This window comes from Durio zibethinus, chromosome 19, assembly GCF_047325235.1.
Source record: "Durio zibethinus cultivar Kanyao isolate XHJ-2024 chromosome 19, ASM4732523v1, whole genome shotgun sequence".
Classification (NCBI taxonomy): Eukaryota; Viridiplantae; Streptophyta; class Magnoliopsida; order Malvales; family Malvaceae; genus Durio; species Durio zibethinus.
In genome coordinates, this window is record NC_143180.1 from 1,554,310 (window position 1) to 1,572,120 (window position 17,811).

Below are 17,811 nucleotides of genomic sequence, written 5' to 3' on the forward strand. Positions count from 1 at the left end.
TTAATTTGTGTTGGAGCAAACACTGAAAAATTAAAGTTATTGCTTTTGGTAAATCTAGAATTTTAAGAAAAGGCTCAAAGCATGTAACGGTGCCACTTAAGGGTTTATTTGTTCTTACTATATTATTTACTTAGTAGATGTGCAAAAAGGTTACAAGCAATAAACTTTGATGATACAATGAAACTCAGTGACTGATTGTATTTTGCATTGACAAAATCAATCCATCAAACAATTACTGTTGTATCACAAGATCACATAACCTCTATAAAAGTTTTCTAAAGCAAAATTTTTATAAAAGAAATCTGGAGTTTAAAGAAAGAGGAAGAGTTCCAAGAATTGTTTTTGTGTATTTTTAGAAAACCAGATGAGCCTTTTATAAAAAAAATAACTATTATTTCCTAAAGACATAACTTTTTATGTTGAATAGACAAAAATTGTCTATTTTTGAATGGTTGAAACTGTTCATTTTAAACAAACTTACCTGTTTATTTTGAATAGACTTAACTATCTGTTTTTGTTTTTTCTTTTCTAATGTTTGGTGTACAAGGAGCAATAACTTGGTAGATTATTCTGGTGGATTTAAAGTAACTTAGACTATAATATTCTTCACCTTTATTCAACCTCAAGCATGATAAAAGATTCACACTGAAGTTCAACTTCAGATTTATATAATTTAAACTTATCAAGTATTTCATTTTTAGGATATAACAAATAAACATAATAATATCTAGTATAATCTTCTATAAATGTGAAAAAATATTTCTTTTTAGATAATGCAAGAGTGTTATGCATATCACTAACATCACTATAAATTAACTCAAGTAACTTTATATTTTTTTTAAATTGAGGAAAAAGATTTCTGGTAATCCTAGTCAACATGCATGTATTAGATTTATTAATGTCTTGACTAAATTCAAGAATTAATAGAAGTTTACTTATATTATGCAATTTTTTATAATTTAAATGACTTAATCTATAATGTCATAAATAAGAAAATTCAACCATATAAGTAAAAACAACATTCTTATTTTTATAAATAATATTGAGTTTGAACATTCCCTCATACATATACCCTTTCCCAACAAAAATTCCTCCTTTAAACATAATAAATTTATCTACCTCAAATACAAATTTTAAACCAAAATTGTTTAACAAATTTCCAGATACTAAGTTCTTTCTAACTTTTGGTACATAATAAACATCATTCAAAGTTAAAATTTTTTCAAAAGTGAATTCAAGGTCAACAGTCCTTTTGCTTTTGATTGTTGTTGTAGAAGAATTTTTCATGTAGAGGACACTGCCATATTCACTTGGTTTGAATATTGTGAACATGCTTTTGTCCTTGCACACATGTTTTGTTACCCCATAATCAACCTATAAAGATTCATCATTTTCAAGTATGTTGATCTCAAAAATTATAACAACAAAATTTTTAAAAGTATCCTTTTTTAAGGAATCATTTTTCTTTTATAGCAACCAACATTCGTTCTTGAAATGTCATAGCTTGCCACAATGATAACATAAGCTTTTCTTATTCTTCTTGATTTTAGGCCTATTAGCAATCTGCTTGAACTTGAACTTCTTTTTGTCAAGCTTTATAGTCTATCTTTCCTCCAAAACATAAACTTTTCCATTACCAGAATCAAAATTTTGTTTTTACTTTTTATATTCTTTTTCAATTCAAAGATGATTAGCCAAAGCCTCAAGAGTTATTTCCTTTTTTTTTTTTTTTAATGTTTTAGACTTCTTTTAAAGTCCTTCCATGATGGAAGAAGTTTGTTTATTATAGAGGGCACAAGAATTGTTTCATCCATACTCATATTATATTATTTAAACTGATTAAACATTCTTTCAATTGCACACAATTGTTCAATCACAAAACATCCATCAACTATACAATAATTGTTGAAATGACTAACGAGAAATTTCTTACTTATTGCATCCTCGGTTATATACCTAATCTCTAATTTGTCCCAAACTCCTTCGTAATAGTCTCGTTTTGATATATATCAATAAGGTTATCAGACAAACCATTCAAAATATGACCTTTACATATGTAGTCTGATTATCCCATTTCTACCTTTCTTTTGTTGCAGCAACAGATTCTTCTATTTCATTTTTTTCTATCTTCTAGCCTAAAAATAGTCAGAACTTATACAACCTTCAAGGTTGAAAGCATAAAATGCTTCTTCTTCTACCATTTTCAAAAATTGCCACCATAAAAAAGATCCAATTGGACAAAATTAAAAGCTAATTCCCTGAGCATTGTTTCATTAACTATTGTTGAAATAAATAAAACCTTCAGATTGTTGGAGCAAATACTAAAAAATTGAAATTACTACTTCTAGTAAATATGAAATTTTAAGAAAATGCTTCAAGGCGTGTAACAGTGCCACTTTCCTTAAAGTTTTATTTGCCCCTACTGTATTATTTACTTAGTAGGTGTGTACAAGGGTTACAAGCAATAAACTTTAAGGATACAATGAAACCTAGTGACTAACTACGTTTTGCACTAACAAAATCAGTTAACCAAGCAATCATTAGCATATCACAAGATTATTGAATTTTTACAAAAGTTTCTGCAACAAAACTTTTATAAACGAAATTTAAAGTTTGAAGAAAGAAAGAGAATTCCAAAAGTTGTTTTTGTATATTTTCACAAAACCAAATGAGCCTTTTATAAATAGATAAGTGTCATTTTCTATTTTGAATAAACAAAATAAACAAAAACTATCTGTTTTTGAACAGATAAAATAGTTCATTTTGAACATATTTATCTATCTATTTTAAACAAACTTAACTATCTATCTTTATTTCTTTTCTTTTTCAATATGAGATTATTTCTCATATTTTATTTTGAAAATCTCTAACAATTTATTTTTTTGAGTTTATATGAATATGACTTAATATTACTCCTAAAGGTACATAAATAATGATCATGATAAAATAAATAGATAAATAATAATATAATTTTAATTTTTTATAAATTATAATACATAAATTTTAGTTAAAGATAAAAAATAAAATTAACAATTAATAATTTTAATGTTTGCCCAAAATAATAATAATTTTAATTTTAATGAGAATCAATTTAATGTAATATAAATATATATGAAATATTTATAATATATTATATAATAAAGGGTTTTCAATTATTTTATTGGGAGAGCCTACATTTTCAAGCTCCACTAAACGTTTGATATCGGTAATGTTTAATTTTTAAAAAATTTTAATATATTTGAAGATTTGGACCTTCATCTCTATTGGGTATGAATAGACCATAAATACTTTGAAAAAATTATGAAAAATCGAAAGTCTCGTTTGAGTTATTTGACTTGCAATAAAAAAAATAAAAGAGTTCACACCCATGAAATCAGGTTAGAGTAAACCCAATTGCAGCATACCCAGTCTTTCATTTTTCTTTGCCATTTCAAGGTCAGATTCTCCAAATCTTTGTTCCATTGATCAGGAAGACTATTATTTACAATTTTTTTTTTATAATATTACAATTATCTAATCATAATAAAAATTTATATAAATATCCATTATTTATAAATATGAGTTTTATATAAAATTTTGATTAATTTAATACAATTCTGAATTTTAATTAATTAAAATTATACTATAATAATTTTAAATAAAATGCTCTCATTGATCAAGTCTACAAAGTCTTTTAAAAGACTTTCAATTAATACCGGAAATGAAAATAAACGTCACATAAGGAAATCAATTTTTCATTTATTTTGATGAAGAAATCTTATTTTTTCTTTCTTTTTTTTTTTTTTTTCCTTTTTACAGGTTATTCTTCTAGGAGAGTACATATACTATTTATTTACAATTTTAAGAATAAAAATAATCAAATAACAAATTTTTTATCACTATCCCAATATTAGTGAGCAGAAAAAATGAAAACTAATTAAATTCAGAGCGTGAAATAAAGCTGGAACTTTTTAGTTGTCAAAGAAAGTAGGACCTTGTTACCTTTTTTCTACACCTCAAGACACGGTATCATTACTTCTTTTCCATAGTCAAGTTTCTTCACCTCAGGACACGGCATCAGAATTTTTAGATGGCAGCAAACGGATATCTTACGGTCCAATTAAGTAAAATTAAGATACTCAATAATCCAATTTAGGTAGGAAAATTATTAATCATAAGTTTGGAAAGTGATATTAGAATAGCAAAAACATATTATTTATAATTGTTGTAATATAATTAATTAATTAAAATTTAATAATAAGTTAAATTCATAAAAATTTATTAAAATTCATATTTTTAAGTAAAAGATTTTTATATAATTTTTAATTAATATTAATTAAATATAATATTATAATAAAAAATTATATGCGATATGATCTCGAGCAAGTCCTATATACAAACCTGATGGTAAAAACCACGCTCGCTCCCTGCTCGAGTCCAAACACCAATGCACCATTTGATAGTGCTGGCTCTTCAGCCTCTATTACCAAACCCATTTTCCCATGTCACAACCAATTGGATGTCTTGTGGTGGGGTCGGTTTGCTGAAATTCGGTCAGCTCAAACAATGATAAAGATGAATATATACGTATATAGAAAGAGGGTAAGCATTTAGTTTAGAAAATATGGCTCAATTATGATTAAAAAAAAAACCTAGGATAAAAAAAGGAACCCTATGCTAATTCTAGCCACATTGACTTTTGAAGTCACAAAACGTGAACCATTTGACGGAAGATACAGCAGGACAAATCAGAGTTCATATTGCACTTTAGTTCTTGTTGCTGAACGAAGCACTACAAAATGCAAACCAATCTCACCAATTAAGATATTGATTCGAGTTAATGGAGCTATCGAGCAACCATTTGAAAATGTCTTACTCTTTCTTCTTTGTTTACATTAAAGTCATAATTCTTCTTTCATGCTTTAATCTGCAGGGGCTTAACTTGCTTGCTTTAGCAACCCATGTAGTTAGCGGAAATGACACAGATCAACAAGCATTACTGGAGTTCAAAGCCAAGATAACGGTGATCAACTCAGGGTTATGCAATCCTGGAATAGTTCCATGCACTTCTGTCAGTGGCATGGTGTTACATGCGGTCGCAGACATCAGAGAGTCACCAGGTTAGAACTACAATACCTAAAACTGGTGGGTTCTGTATCACCATACATTGGAAATTTGAGCTTTCTCAGGGTATTGAATCTTGGAGACAACAACTTCAACAACGAAATTCCTCATGAAATTGGACGTTTAAGAAGATTGAAAATATTACAACTGTCCAATAACTCTCTAAGTGGTTTAATTCCTTCCAATTTATCTGCTTGTTCTAAGCTTACATTTGTTCATATGAGAGGCAACCAGCTAACCGGAGAAATACCTAGTTGGCTTGGTCTCTTGTCAAACCTGAAATTGTTAAGTTTATCCAACAACAGTTTAAGAGGGAGTATCCCCCCTTCCTTGGGGAACTTATCGTCTCTGAAGACTCTTTCTTTGGCTCGGAATGGACTAAGCGAGGCTATACCTGAAGCTCTTGGGCAACTGAGAAATCTTTCATTTTTCTCTGCAGCAGAAAATGCAATTTCGGGTAATATTCCTGTCTCAATTTTCAATCTCTCAAATATCAGAGATTTTGATATTGGCGAAAACAAGATTCAAGGCACTCTTCCTTCTAACTTGGGAATCACTATGCCTAATATTGAATTCTTTTCCATCTCGGGAAACCAAATCAGTGGAAAATTCCCGATTTCAATATCCAATGCCTCAAACCTCAGGACACTTCAGGTTTCAAAAAACAAACTTAGTGGAAACTTGCCTTCATTTGAAAAACTGGATAAACTATCAACATTTTTCATATTTAGAAACCATTTTGGAAGTGGGGGAGCAAGTGACTTAAACTTTCTCTGTTCTTTTACCAATGCTACCAAACTAAAACATCTACATATAGGCGAAAATAATTTTGATGGGGTATTGCCCGACTGCATTAGCAATTTGTCTAGCACTCTTTCGTTTTTCATAATTCAAAAGAACAAAATACGGGGAAGAATACCTACTGGGATTGAAAAGATCATTAATTTGGAGGTGCTAGAGGTATCACACAATCAGCTATCAGGTTCCATTCCCCTTGTTATTGGGAAGCTTCATAAGCTAAAGAAAATTAATGCTAAATATAATTTTCTTTCTGGAGCTATTCCCCATTCTGTTGGAAATTTGACAATGTTAACCGAACTTCAATTAGATAGTAACAATCTTCGGGGCAACATTCCTTTAAGTCTAGGTAAGTGCGAAGATTTGGTTATATTGGATCTTTCATATAACAATCTTAGTGGATCAATACCCCGTGAAGTATTTGGACTCTCATCCTTGTCCATTCGACTAGACTTATCATCCAACTATTTAATTGGTATGCTTCCAATTGAAGTAGGAAATCTCAAAAATCTAGGTGAATTGGATGTTTCTCAAAACCAGTTATCTGGTTTGCTTCCAAATAGTCTTGGTAGCTGTGAAAGTCTAGAGTACCTGTTATTGGATGGCAATTTGTTCGAAGGGCCCATTCCTTCGTCTTTGTGTTCGTTGAGAGGTCTTACATCATTAGACATATCTGATAATAATCTTACTGGTGAGATTCCAGAATTTTTTGTGAGTTTTGGGTCATTACGGTATTTAAATCTGTCTTTCAACGATTTCAATGGTATGATACCAATTGAAGGAGTCTTTAAGAATGCAACTGCTACATTCCTTGAGGGAAATAGTAAGCTTTGTGGAGGAATCCCTGAGTTACACTTCTCCAAATGTAACTCAAAAACATCCATCAAAAGATCAAGTAATTCTCTCAAATTAAAAATTGTGGTTGTTATTGTGATTTTAGGAGAGGCTTCGATGTTCCATCTTTTCCTCATTTTGTGGTTTAGAAAAAAGAAAGAGCAACCGACAACAACTTGTGCAGAAAATTCACTTTTAAAATTATCATACGGAAGCATCCTAAAGGCTACTAACGGATTCTCCTCGCAAAATATGGTTGGTTCAGGTAGCTTTGGTTCTGTATACAAAGGAATTCTTCAAGAGAGTAGAGTAGTTATTGCCGTTAAGGTACGTAATCTTCTGAATCGTAGAGCTTCCAGGAGTTTCTTAGCTGAATGTGAAGCCATGAAGAACATTAGACATCGGAATCTTGTCAAGGTATTAACTGCAATTTCAGGATCGATTATCAAGGCAATGGTTTTAAAGCATTGGTATATGAGTTCATGGCAAACGGAAGCTTGGAGGATTGGCTGCATCCATCTGCTGTGATGAATGAACAGGAGACAATAAGAAACCTGAATTTCTCCCAAAGAGTTAATGTGGCTGTAGATGTTGCTCATGCACTGGAGTATCTGCACCATAATTGTGGAACACCAATTATTCATTGTGACCTCAAGCCAAGCAATATTCTACTTGATGAGGAAATGGTTGGTCATATAAGTGACTTTGGCTTAGCAAAGATCCTTTCTGCAGACAAGCTTAACCATCCTTCTAATCAGTCAAGCTCTCTCGGATTAAGAGGAACTATTGGTTGTGCTCCACCAGGTAAGTACACTTTATTCATTTAAAAGCAATTTTTTTTAAGAAGAAAAGACTACCTTACTTCAAATCAGAATGTAACCTCGTATGTTTAGTGTTTAGAATATGGCTATATTGTTCAGGAAATCTCCTCTGCAATTATTGTTATATATAATTTATGATGAATTAATTGTAGAATATGGCATTGGAAGCGAGTTATCGATGAAAGGTGATGTGTATAGCTATGGCATCCTCTTGCTAGAGATGTTTACAGGGAAAAGGCCGACTGACGAAATGTTCAAAGAAGGTTTCAGCCTTCACAAATTTGTTGTGGTTGCATTGCAAGAATGGGTGGTTGAGATTATAGATCCCATTCTTCTTCAATATGGGGTGAGACGAGGAATTGACAAACATCTCCAATGCTGGAATTCGATATTTGAAATAGGAGTCGCTTGTTCTGCTGAATCACCAAGTGAGCGGATGGACATAAGTGATGTTGTCACCAAGCTTTGTGCTATTAGAGGCAAGCTTCATCCAACTAGATTACATCGTGAGGGCCAAACTCGATATGCTGCTCAATCAGCAGGTAATAATGTCTTCTTATTCTTATAAACAGGCACGTTAATTTCCACTAATTTTAAGATAAATCCTGCATTTAGATGATTTGAACAAGTAAAATATGTTCTTTGGTTGCATTCTGTCAAAGTAAATATGTTGGTTTAGAGATTTCCTTGTTTGCATATGTTTGTAGGTATCTGAGGTGCCATATCAATGGACTTGAAAGGCTTTGGTTAGGCAAAGTGCAGATATTTTCTTTTATTGACAATCTATCTAGTGTTTGCAGGATTCCCAACATCTCCTAAAAGCTTTCTGCTTAAAGAAAAGAAAATAAATATGGGAGTATTTCCACCTACAATTTGTGTGTAATTTGTATTAATGTTTCTTTTTTGTTGTTGCATTATCAACTAGTGGATTATTATCAAATCAGAAAATAAATATGGAGTATTAACTCCAATAAGTGTGTTTGTAATTTGTATTAAACACAAATTCCTTTCCTTTTTGCATCATTAAGTTGCATAGTTATGCGGGTAATTAATGGTAATATGCTGTTTTACAACTTTTTTTGTTGCTACTCATTAGTTTTTCCTTGTTTTTTTCTTTTTTTTGCTGATATGTCTTAGGAATCTGGGATCTAATTTCCAAGTAATTCTCCTCAACCACTTTACCATCTGCAATAATGTTTTGGACATTATTCTGTTCATTCTTTTTTCGAAGTAATTATTTTAACTATCTGGCTGATTAGGCAATGGGCAAAATCACAACCTTACTAGTCCAAATAAGCCCAAAGCTTGGTAACTAAAGAAACGTAATTGTGATATAATTTCCATTAAATTTGGTAAAATTTTGATAACTTTATATATCAGTTTGACAACACTTGATATAATTGTAGTAAAATTTATAAGCTATAGTTTAATTTTTTAGTGTACGGACACCCAAATACTTTCTTTTTATTGTGCCACATGGCACAAGTTGCTTTTTTCTTTTTTTGCTTTTTTTCCCTTTTTAATTTTTTTTTCCAAATTTTTAATTTTTTTTAATTTTTTAAAATTATATAAATATATTTTTAAAAATTTCAATTTTTTTGGTGGGATTCACTTTACCAAGCTTTTTTTTTTTTTTTTTAATTTTCTCATTTTCTTTTTATAATTTTTTTAAAAAAATTCATCAATTAGATAAATTTTGTCCCTATACAAAAACTTAATTTGGGTGCATCGTGACACTCTTCATTTTTTTTTTTTGTTTTAAAAAAATGTTTTAAATTTTAAAACTTTTTATTGCTTTTTTTGCCTTTTTTTTAAAATATTTTTTATATTTGCACCAGCATTGTGAAACACCAATTATTCATTGTGACCTCGAGCCAGGCAATATTCTACTTGATGGGGCAATGCTTGGTCATATAAGTGACTTTGGCTTAGCAAAGATCCTTTTTACAAACAGGCTTAACCATTCTTCTAGTCAGTCAAGCTCTCTTGGATTAAGAGGAACTATTGGTTATGTTCCACCAGGTAAGTACACTTTATTCATTTAAAAGCATTTTTTTTAACAAGAAAAGATTACATTACTTCAAATCAGAATGTAATTTCGTATATTTAGAGCTTGGATGTGAAAGGCTATCTTTATATATTTTTCAAGAGATCTCATCTGCAATTATTGCAATATATAATTTGTGATGAATTAACTGTAGAATATGGCACGGGAAGCGAGTTGTCAACAAAAGGTGATGTGTATAGCTATGGCATACTTTTGCTAAAGATGTTTACGGAGAGAAGGCCGACTGATGAAATGTTCAAAGAAGGTTTCAGCCTTTACAAGTTTGTTATGGCTGCTTTGCCAGAACGGGTGGTTGAGATTATAGATCCCATTCTTCTTCAGGAGGGAGTCAGACGAGTAATTGACAGACATCTCCAATGCTGGAATTCAATATTTGAACTAGGACCCACTTGTACAGCTGAAGCACCAAGTAAGCGGATAGGCATGAGTGATGTTACCAAGCTTTGTTCTATTAGGGACAAGCTTTACCCAACTCGGATACGTCATGAGGGCCAAACTCCATATGCTGGTCAATCAGCAGGTAATAATTTCTTCTTATGCTGAAGTAAAGAATTAGCATTATTCTTAACAAAAAACTTAACCATTACATGACCTAAGGCACATTAATTTCCATTCTTTTCAGATAATTGCTGTGTTCGAACAAATAAAATGATTTTTGTTACATTCTGTCAAAGTAAATGTGATGGTTTAAGGGTTTCCTTGTTTTCATATGTTGCAGCTATCTAATGTACCATATTGATATGGACTTGAGAGCCCTAGGTCAGGCAAAGTGCAGATATTCTCTTTTATTCACAATCTATCTAGTATTTGTAGGACTTCCAGTTTCTCCTAAAAGCTTTTTGTTTCAAGAAAAGAAAATAATTATGGGAGTATTTTCATCAATAATTTGTGTGTAATTTGTATTTTGTATCCTTTTTGTTGTTGCATCAACCACTAGTGAATTGTTATCAAATCAGAAAATAAACATGGAGTATTACCTCCATAAATTCCTTTCCTTTTCGCATCATCAAATTAGAATGTTGTGTTCGTTATTAATGTTAATATGTTGTTCTACAACACATGTTGCTGCTGCTGCTGCTTCTCATTGTTGTGTTTATTTCTTCTTATTGTCCAACCATGTTTTTCCTCTTTGTTTTTCCTGATATGTCATAGCAATTGGGATCTAATTTTCAAGTAATTCTCCACAAACACTTTACGATGACATTAAAGTATTGAGTTTATTTTTTTCCTTGAATCCAATGGTAATTTTCTTAGTTCTTTTATATAGTAGTTAAGAAAGGAAGCAGAATCATGTGAAATATAGGCAAGGGGCGGTGCTCTTTGCAGTTAATTATCTGACTGATTAATAAGAAATTAGCTGATGACATCACTTGAGTGGTAACCTTCCTTGCCAAATTTCATTTTCTTTTACCATTGATAAAAAACTGCAACTTTTCTCTATTATTCATAATCAGATTTGCAGGACTCGCAATTTCTCCTAAAAGCATTTTGCTTAGAGAAAAAAAAATATGGGAATGTTTCCACCAATAATTTGTTTCTGTAATTTGCATAATGTTTGCTTTTTGTTGTTGCATCATCAACTCTTTTATTCGCAGTCCGTGGCTATTAATGGGTGCTTTAAATTGTTAAAATTGATTGTTCTTTTTGTTTTATGTTACTATTATTCAGAGTGAATGTACTGTATGTTAAATATCGATTGGGCGTCAGATCTTCACATTTAGTTTTGAAGGATCAAACTTGTATATATGTATTTTTTTATGTTATTCAAATTTGAGATTAAGTTTAAATATGAATATGTATCTAATATAGATATACTCAATTTTTATTTGAATTTTTCATAAGTCTAGATTGTTTGACCTCTAAACTCATGTTATAGCATGTATGTCAAATACGGATATTTTAAAATAAATGAAAAATTCGAGCAATTAATATAATTCATTTGAGATCTTATCAAAGAAAAAAATAAACATAAAAAATAGTCAAAAAAATATGAGATGATAAGTGCTTTGGCTAAAAAAAAAAAATTCTTTTGGTATTTGGATGAAGACTTGGAATGTTAAGAAAATTAAAAACTTAATTTGTTTTTTTGAGTTTATATGAATATGACTTGACATTACTTTTAAGGGTACATAGATAATAATCATGATAAAATAAATTTAATTTTTCATAAATTATAACATATAAATTTCAGTTAAAGATAAAAAATAAAATTAACAATTAATAATTTTAATGTTTGGCCAAAATAATAATAATTTTAATTTTAATGAGAGAATCAATTTAATGCAACATAAACTTATATGAAATATTTATAATATATTACATAATAAAGGGTTTTCAAGTAATTTTTTGGGATAGCCTTCGTTTTCAAGCTCCACTGAACGTTTGATATTGGTAATGTTTAATTTTAAAAATTTTTTAATATATTTGAAGATTTGGAGCTTCATATCGATTGGGTATGTATAGACCATAAATACTTTAAAAAATCGAACAAACTTAAGTCTCGTTTGAGTTATTTGACTTTCAATAAAAGAAATAAAAGAGTTCACACCCATGAAATCAGGTTAGAGTAGACCCAACTGCAGCAGACCCAGTTTTTTATTTTTCATTGCAATTTCAAGGTCAGATTCTCCAAATCTTTGTTCCATTGATCAGGAAGAATATTATTTACAATTTTTTTTTATAATATTACAATTATCTAATCATAATAAAAACTTATATAAAATATCCATTATTTATAAATATGAGTTTTATATAAAATTTTGATTAATTTAATACAATTCTGGATTTTAATTAATTAAAATTATACTATAATAATTTTAAATAAAATGCTCTCATTGATCAAGTCTACAATGTCTTTTAAAAGACTTACAATTAATACCGGAAATGAAAATAAATGTCGCATAAGGAAATCAATTTTTCATTTATTTTGATGAAGCAATCTTATTTTTTTCTTTTTTTTTTTCCTTTTTACAGTTTATTCTTCTAGGAGAGTACATATACTATTTATTTACAATTTTAAAAATAAATATATTCAAATAAAAAAAATTATCACTATCCCATTATTAGTGAGCAGAAAAAGTGGAAACTAATTAAATTTATAGTGTGAAACAAAGTTGAAACTTTTTAGCTGGCAAAGAAAGTAGGACCTTGTTATCTTTTTTCCACGCCTCAAGACGCGGTATCAACATTTATCAGTTTACTTAGTCAAGTTTCTTCACCTCAGGACACGGCATGAGAATTTTTAGACGGCAGCAAACGGATTTCTTTCGGTCCAATTAAGTAAAATTAAGATATTCAATAATCCAATTTAGGCAGGAAAATTATTATTCATCATAAGTTGGAAGGAGATATTACAATATCAAAAACATATTATTTATAATTATTGTAATATAATTAATTAATTATAATTTAATATTACTATGAATTCATAAAAATTTATTAAAATTCATATTTTTAAGTAAACGATTTTTATATAATTTTTAATTAATTTTAATTAATTATGATATTATAATAAAAATTTATATGTAAAATGCTCTCTAGCGAATCCTATATACAAACCTGATGGTAAAAAGCACACTCAGTCTCTGCCTGAGGCCAGACGCCAACGCACCATTTGATAGTGCTGGCTCTTCAGCCTCTATTACCAACCCCGTTTTCCCATTTCACAACCACCAACCAATTGGATGTCTTGTGGTGGGGTCGGTTAGCTGAAATTCAGTCAGCTCAAACAATAATAAAAATGAATATATATATATATATATACACACAGGGAAAGTATATTAGTTTAGAAAATATGGCTCAATTATGATAAAAAAAAAAACCTAGGATAAAAGAAGGGACCCTATGCATGACTTTTGAGGTCACAAAACTTGAACCATGGGACGGGAGATACCGCAGGATAAATTAGAGTTCATATTGCACTTTAGTTCTTGTTGATGAACGAAGCACTATAAAATGAAACCAATCTCACCAATTAAGATATTGATTTAAGTTGATGGAGCTATCGAGCAAGCATTTGAAAATGTCTAGCTCTTTTTTCTTTGTTTACGTTGAAGTTCTATTTCTTTTCTCATGCTTCAACCTACAGGGGCTTAACTTGCTCGGTTTAGCAACTCATGTAGTTAGTGGAAATGACACAGATCAACAAGCATTACTGGAGTTTAAAGCCAAGATAACTGGTGATCAACTCGGGGTTATGCAATCCTGGAATAGTTCCATGCACTTCTGCCAGTGGCATGGTGTTACATGCGGTCACAGGCATCGGAGAGTCACCAGGTTAGAACTACAATACCTAAAACTTGTGGGTTTTGTATCACCATACATTGGAAATTTGAGCTTTCTCAGGGTGTTGAATCTTGGAGACAATAGCTTCCACAACGAAATTCCCCAAGAAATTGGACGTTTAAGAAGATTGGAAATATTGCAACTGTCCAATAACTCTATAAGTGGTAAAATTCCTTCCAATTTATCTGGTTGTTCTAAGCTTACATTTGTTCATATGAGAGGCAACCAGCTAACCGGAGAAATACCTGGTTGGCTTGGTCTCTTGTCAAACCTGAAATTGTTAAGTTTAAGCAACAACAGTTTAAGAGGGAGTATCCCCCTTTCCTTGTGGAACTTATCGTCTCTGGTGAAACTTTCTTTGGCTGGGAATGGACTAAGTGGGGCTATACCTGAAGCTCTTGGCCAATTGAAAAATCTTTCATTTTTCTCTGTAACACAAAATGCAATTTCTGGTAATATTCCTTTCTCAATTTTCAATCTCTCAAATATCAGAGATTTTGATATTGGCGAAAACAAGATTCGAGGTACTCTTCCTTCTGACTTAGGAATCACTATGCCTAATATTGAATTCTTTTCCATCTCGGGAAACCAAATCAGTGGAAAATTCCCGATTTCAATATCCAATGCCTCAAACCTCAGGACACTTCAGGTTTCAAAAAACAAACTTAGTGGAAACTTGCCTTCATTTGAAAAACTGGATAAACTATCAACATTTTTCATATTTAGAAACCATTTTGGAAGTGGGGGAGCAAGTGACTTAAACTTTCTCTGTTCTTTTACCAATGCTACCAAACTAAAACATCTACATATAGGCGAAAATAATTTTGATGGGGTATTGCCCGAGTGCATTAGCAATTTGTCTAGCACTCTTTCGTTTTTCATAATTCAAAAGAACAAAATACGGGGAAGAATACCTACTGGGATTGAAAAGATCATTAATTTGGAGGTGCTAGAGGTATCACACAATCAGCTATCAGGTTCCATTCCCCTTGTTATTGGGAAGCTTCATAAGCTAAAGAAAATTAATGCTAAATATAATTTTCTTTCTGGAGCTATTCCCCATTCTGTTGGAAATTTGACAATGTTAACCAAACTTCAATTAGATAGTAACAATCTTCGGGGCAACATTCCTTTAAGTCTAGGTAAGTGCGAAGATTTGGTTATATTGGATCTTTCATATAACAATCTTAGTGGATCAATACCCCGTGAAGTATTTGGACTCTCATCCTTGTCCATTCGACTAGACTTATCATCCAACTATTTAATTGGTATGCTTCCAATTGAAGTAGGAAATCTCAAAAATCTAGGTGAATTGGATGTTTCTCAAAACCAGTTATCTGGTTTGCTTCCAAACAGTCTTGGTAGCTGTGAAAGTCTAGAGTACCTGTTCTTGGAGGGCAATTTGTTCAAAGGGCCCATTCCTTCATCTTTGTGTTCATTGAGAGGTCTTACATCATTAGACATAGCTGATAACAATCTTACTGGTGAGATTCCAGAATTTCTTGTGAGCTTTGGGTCATTACGGTATTTAAATCTGTCTTTCAATGATTTCAATGGTATGATACCAATTGAAGGAGTCTTTAAGAATGCAACCGCTACATTCCTTGAGGGAAATAGTAAGCTTTGTGGAGGAATCCCTGAGTTACACTTCTCCAAATGTAACTCAAAAACATCCATCAAAAGATCAAGCAATTCTCTCAAGTTAAAAATTACGGTTGTTATTGTGATTTTAGGAGTGACTTCAGTATTCCTTTTTCTCGTCATTTTGTGGCTTAGAAAGAAGAAAGAGCAGCCAACAACATCCTGTGCAGAAAATTCACTTTTGAAGCTATCATACCGAAGCATCCTAAAGGCTACCGATGGATTCTCCTCGCAAAATTTGGTTGGTTCAGGTAGCTTTGGTTCTGTATACAAAGGAATTCTTCAAGAAAGTGGAATAGTTGTTGCCGTTAAGGTACTTAATCTTTTGAATCGTAGAGCTTCCAGGAGTTTCATAGCTGAATGTGAGGCCTTGAACATTAGACATCGGAATCTTGTCAAAGTATTAACTGCAATTTCAGGTGTCGATTATCAAGGCAATGGTTTTAAAGCATTGGTATATGAGTTCATGGAAAATGGAAGCTTGGAGGATTGGCTGCATCCATCTGCTGGCATGAATGAACAGGAGACGATTAAAAGCTTAAATTTCTCCCAAAGAATTAATGTGGCTGTAGATGTTGCTCATGCATTGGAGTATCTGCACCATCATTGTGAAACACCAGTTATTCATTGTGACCTCAAGCCAAGCAATATTCTACTTGATGAGGAAATGGTTGGCCGTGTAAGTGACTTTGGCTTAGCAAAGATCCTTTTTGCAGACAGGCTTAACCAATCTTCTAGTCAGTCAAACTCCCTTGGATTAAGAGGAACTATTGGTTATGCTCCACCAGGTAAGTACATTTTATTCATTTAAAAGTAGTTTTTGCTTTACAAGAAAAGACTACATTGCTTCACATCAGAATGTAATATCGTATATTTAAAGCTAGCTAACTTTATATAATTTTCAAAAGATCTCCTCTGCATTTATTTACCAGATAATTTGTGATGAATTAATTGTAGAATATGGCATGGGAAGCGAGTTGTCAACAAAAGGTGATGTGTATAGCTATGGTATCCTCTTGCTAGAGATGTTTACGGGGAAAAGGCCGACTGATGAAATGTTCAAAGAAGGTTTCAGCCTTTACAAATTTGTTGTGGCTGCTTTGCCAGAACGGGTGATTGAGATTATGGACCCCTTTCTTCTTCAGGAGGGAGTCAGTCAAGGAATTGATAGACATCTCCAATGCTGGAATTCAATATATGAAATAGGGCTCACTTGTTCAGCTGAATCACCTAGTGAGCGGATGGGCATGAGTGATGTTGTTACCAAGCTTTGTTCTATTAAAGACAAGCTTCACCCAACTTGAATACGTTGTGGGGGCCAAACTCTATATGCTTGTCAATCAGCAAGTAATAATTTCTTTTTATGCCGAAGTAAACAATTAGCGTTATTCTTAACAAAATACTTAAGCATTACATGACTCAAGGCACATTAATTTCCATTACTTTTTCAGATAAATGCCGTGTTTAAATGATTTTAACAAGTGACTTGTTTTTTTGGTTACATTCTATCAAAGTAAAAATGATGGTTTAAAGGTTTCCTTGCTTTCATATGTTGCAGGTATCTAAGGGGCCATATTGATTTGGACTTGGGAGCCTTAGGGCAGCTAAACTGCAGCTTTTCTCTTTTATTCACAATCTATATGGTATTTGCAGGACTCCCAGTTTCTCCTAAAAGCAATTTGGTTAGGGAAAAGAAAATAAATATGGGAGTGTTTCCACCAATAATTTGTTTGTGTAAAATGTATTAATGTTTCCCTTTTGTTGTTGCATCATCAACTCTTTTATTCACAATCCGTGGTTATTAATGGGTGCTTTAAATTGTTGAAATTGATAGTTCCTTTGGTTCTATGTTACTATTACTCATAATGAATGTATGGATATATGTTAAATAAGGATACGGTGAGTGTCAGATTTTTACATTTAATTTTGGAAAGATGAATTAAAATTTTACATATATATTTTTTATTTTTTATGTTATTCAAAATTGAGATTGAATGTTAAATATGAATATATATCTAATATAGATATACTCTTTTTTTATTAATTTTTTTTCATAAATTTGGATTGTTTGATATCTAAACTCATGTTTATAGCATATATATCGAATACAGATATTAAGAAAAATGAAATTTTCAAATAATTAATATAATTCGTTTGAGATTTTATCAAACAAAAAAAAAAATTAAAACGGTAAAAAATATGAGAAGGTAAGTGAACTAGCTAAACAAATATTCTTTTGGTATTTGGATTAAGACTTGGAAT

General features: G+C 31.2%; 4 protein-coding genes across 5 annotated transcripts; all 4 read left to right on the forward strand.

Moving 5' to 3' along the window:
• The first annotated feature begins 4,383 nt into the window (after positions 1-4,383).
• LOC149513291 (uncharacterized) lies at positions 4,384-7,198 on the forward strand. The gene is made up of 4 exons (XM_089748175.1): positions 4,384-4,581; positions 4,913-5,002; positions 5,056-7,062; positions 7,172-7,198. Exons 1-4 carry the CDS (start codon positions 4,384-4,386, stop codon positions 7,196-7,198), a joined length of 2,322 nt encoding a protein of 773 aa, XP_089604301.1.
• On the forward strand, positions 4,687-8,865 carry LOC111309475 (putative LRR receptor-like serine/threonine-protein kinase At3g47570). Of its 2 annotated transcripts, XM_089748252.1 has the most exons (3): positions 4,697-7,539; positions 7,709-8,098; positions 8,264-8,863. In XM_089748252.1, exons 1-3 carry the CDS (start codon positions 7,218-7,220, stop codon positions 8,269-8,271), a joined length of 720 nt encoding a protein of 239 aa, XP_089604378.1. In that variant the 5' UTR covers positions 4,697-7,217; the 3' UTR covers positions 8,272-8,863. The 2 variants fall into 2 exon arrangements, with proteins under 2 accessions (XP_089604379.1, XP_089604378.1); XM_089748253.1 differs by having other exon boundaries at positions 4,687-7,539; positions 7,709-8,865.
• Positions 8,866-9,233: 368 nt separating this feature from the next.
• LOC149513292 (putative LRR receptor-like serine/threonine-protein kinase At3g47570) lies at positions 9,234-10,350 on the forward strand. Its single transcript, XM_089748176.1, has 3 exons — positions 9,234-9,578; positions 9,758-10,144; positions 10,343-10,350. The coding sequence occupies exons 1-3, from the start codon at positions 9,458-9,460 to the stop codon at positions 10,348-10,350; spliced, it is 516 nt and encodes a 171-aa protein (XP_089604302.1). The 5' UTR covers positions 9,234-9,457.
• A 3,143-nt stretch (positions 10,351-13,493) lies between these two features.
• On the forward strand, positions 13,494-17,444 carry LOC111309746 (putative receptor-like protein kinase At3g47110). The gene is made up of 3 exons (XM_022908752.2): positions 13,494-16,337; positions 16,507-16,896; positions 17,108-17,444. The coding sequence occupies exons 1-2, from the start codon at positions 13,619-13,621 to the stop codon at positions 16,851-16,853; spliced, it is 3,066 nt and encodes a 1,021-aa protein (XP_022764487.2). The 5' UTR covers positions 13,494-13,618; the 3' UTR covers positions 16,854-16,896; positions 17,108-17,444.
• The last annotated feature ends 367 nt before the right edge of the window (positions 17,445-17,811 follow it).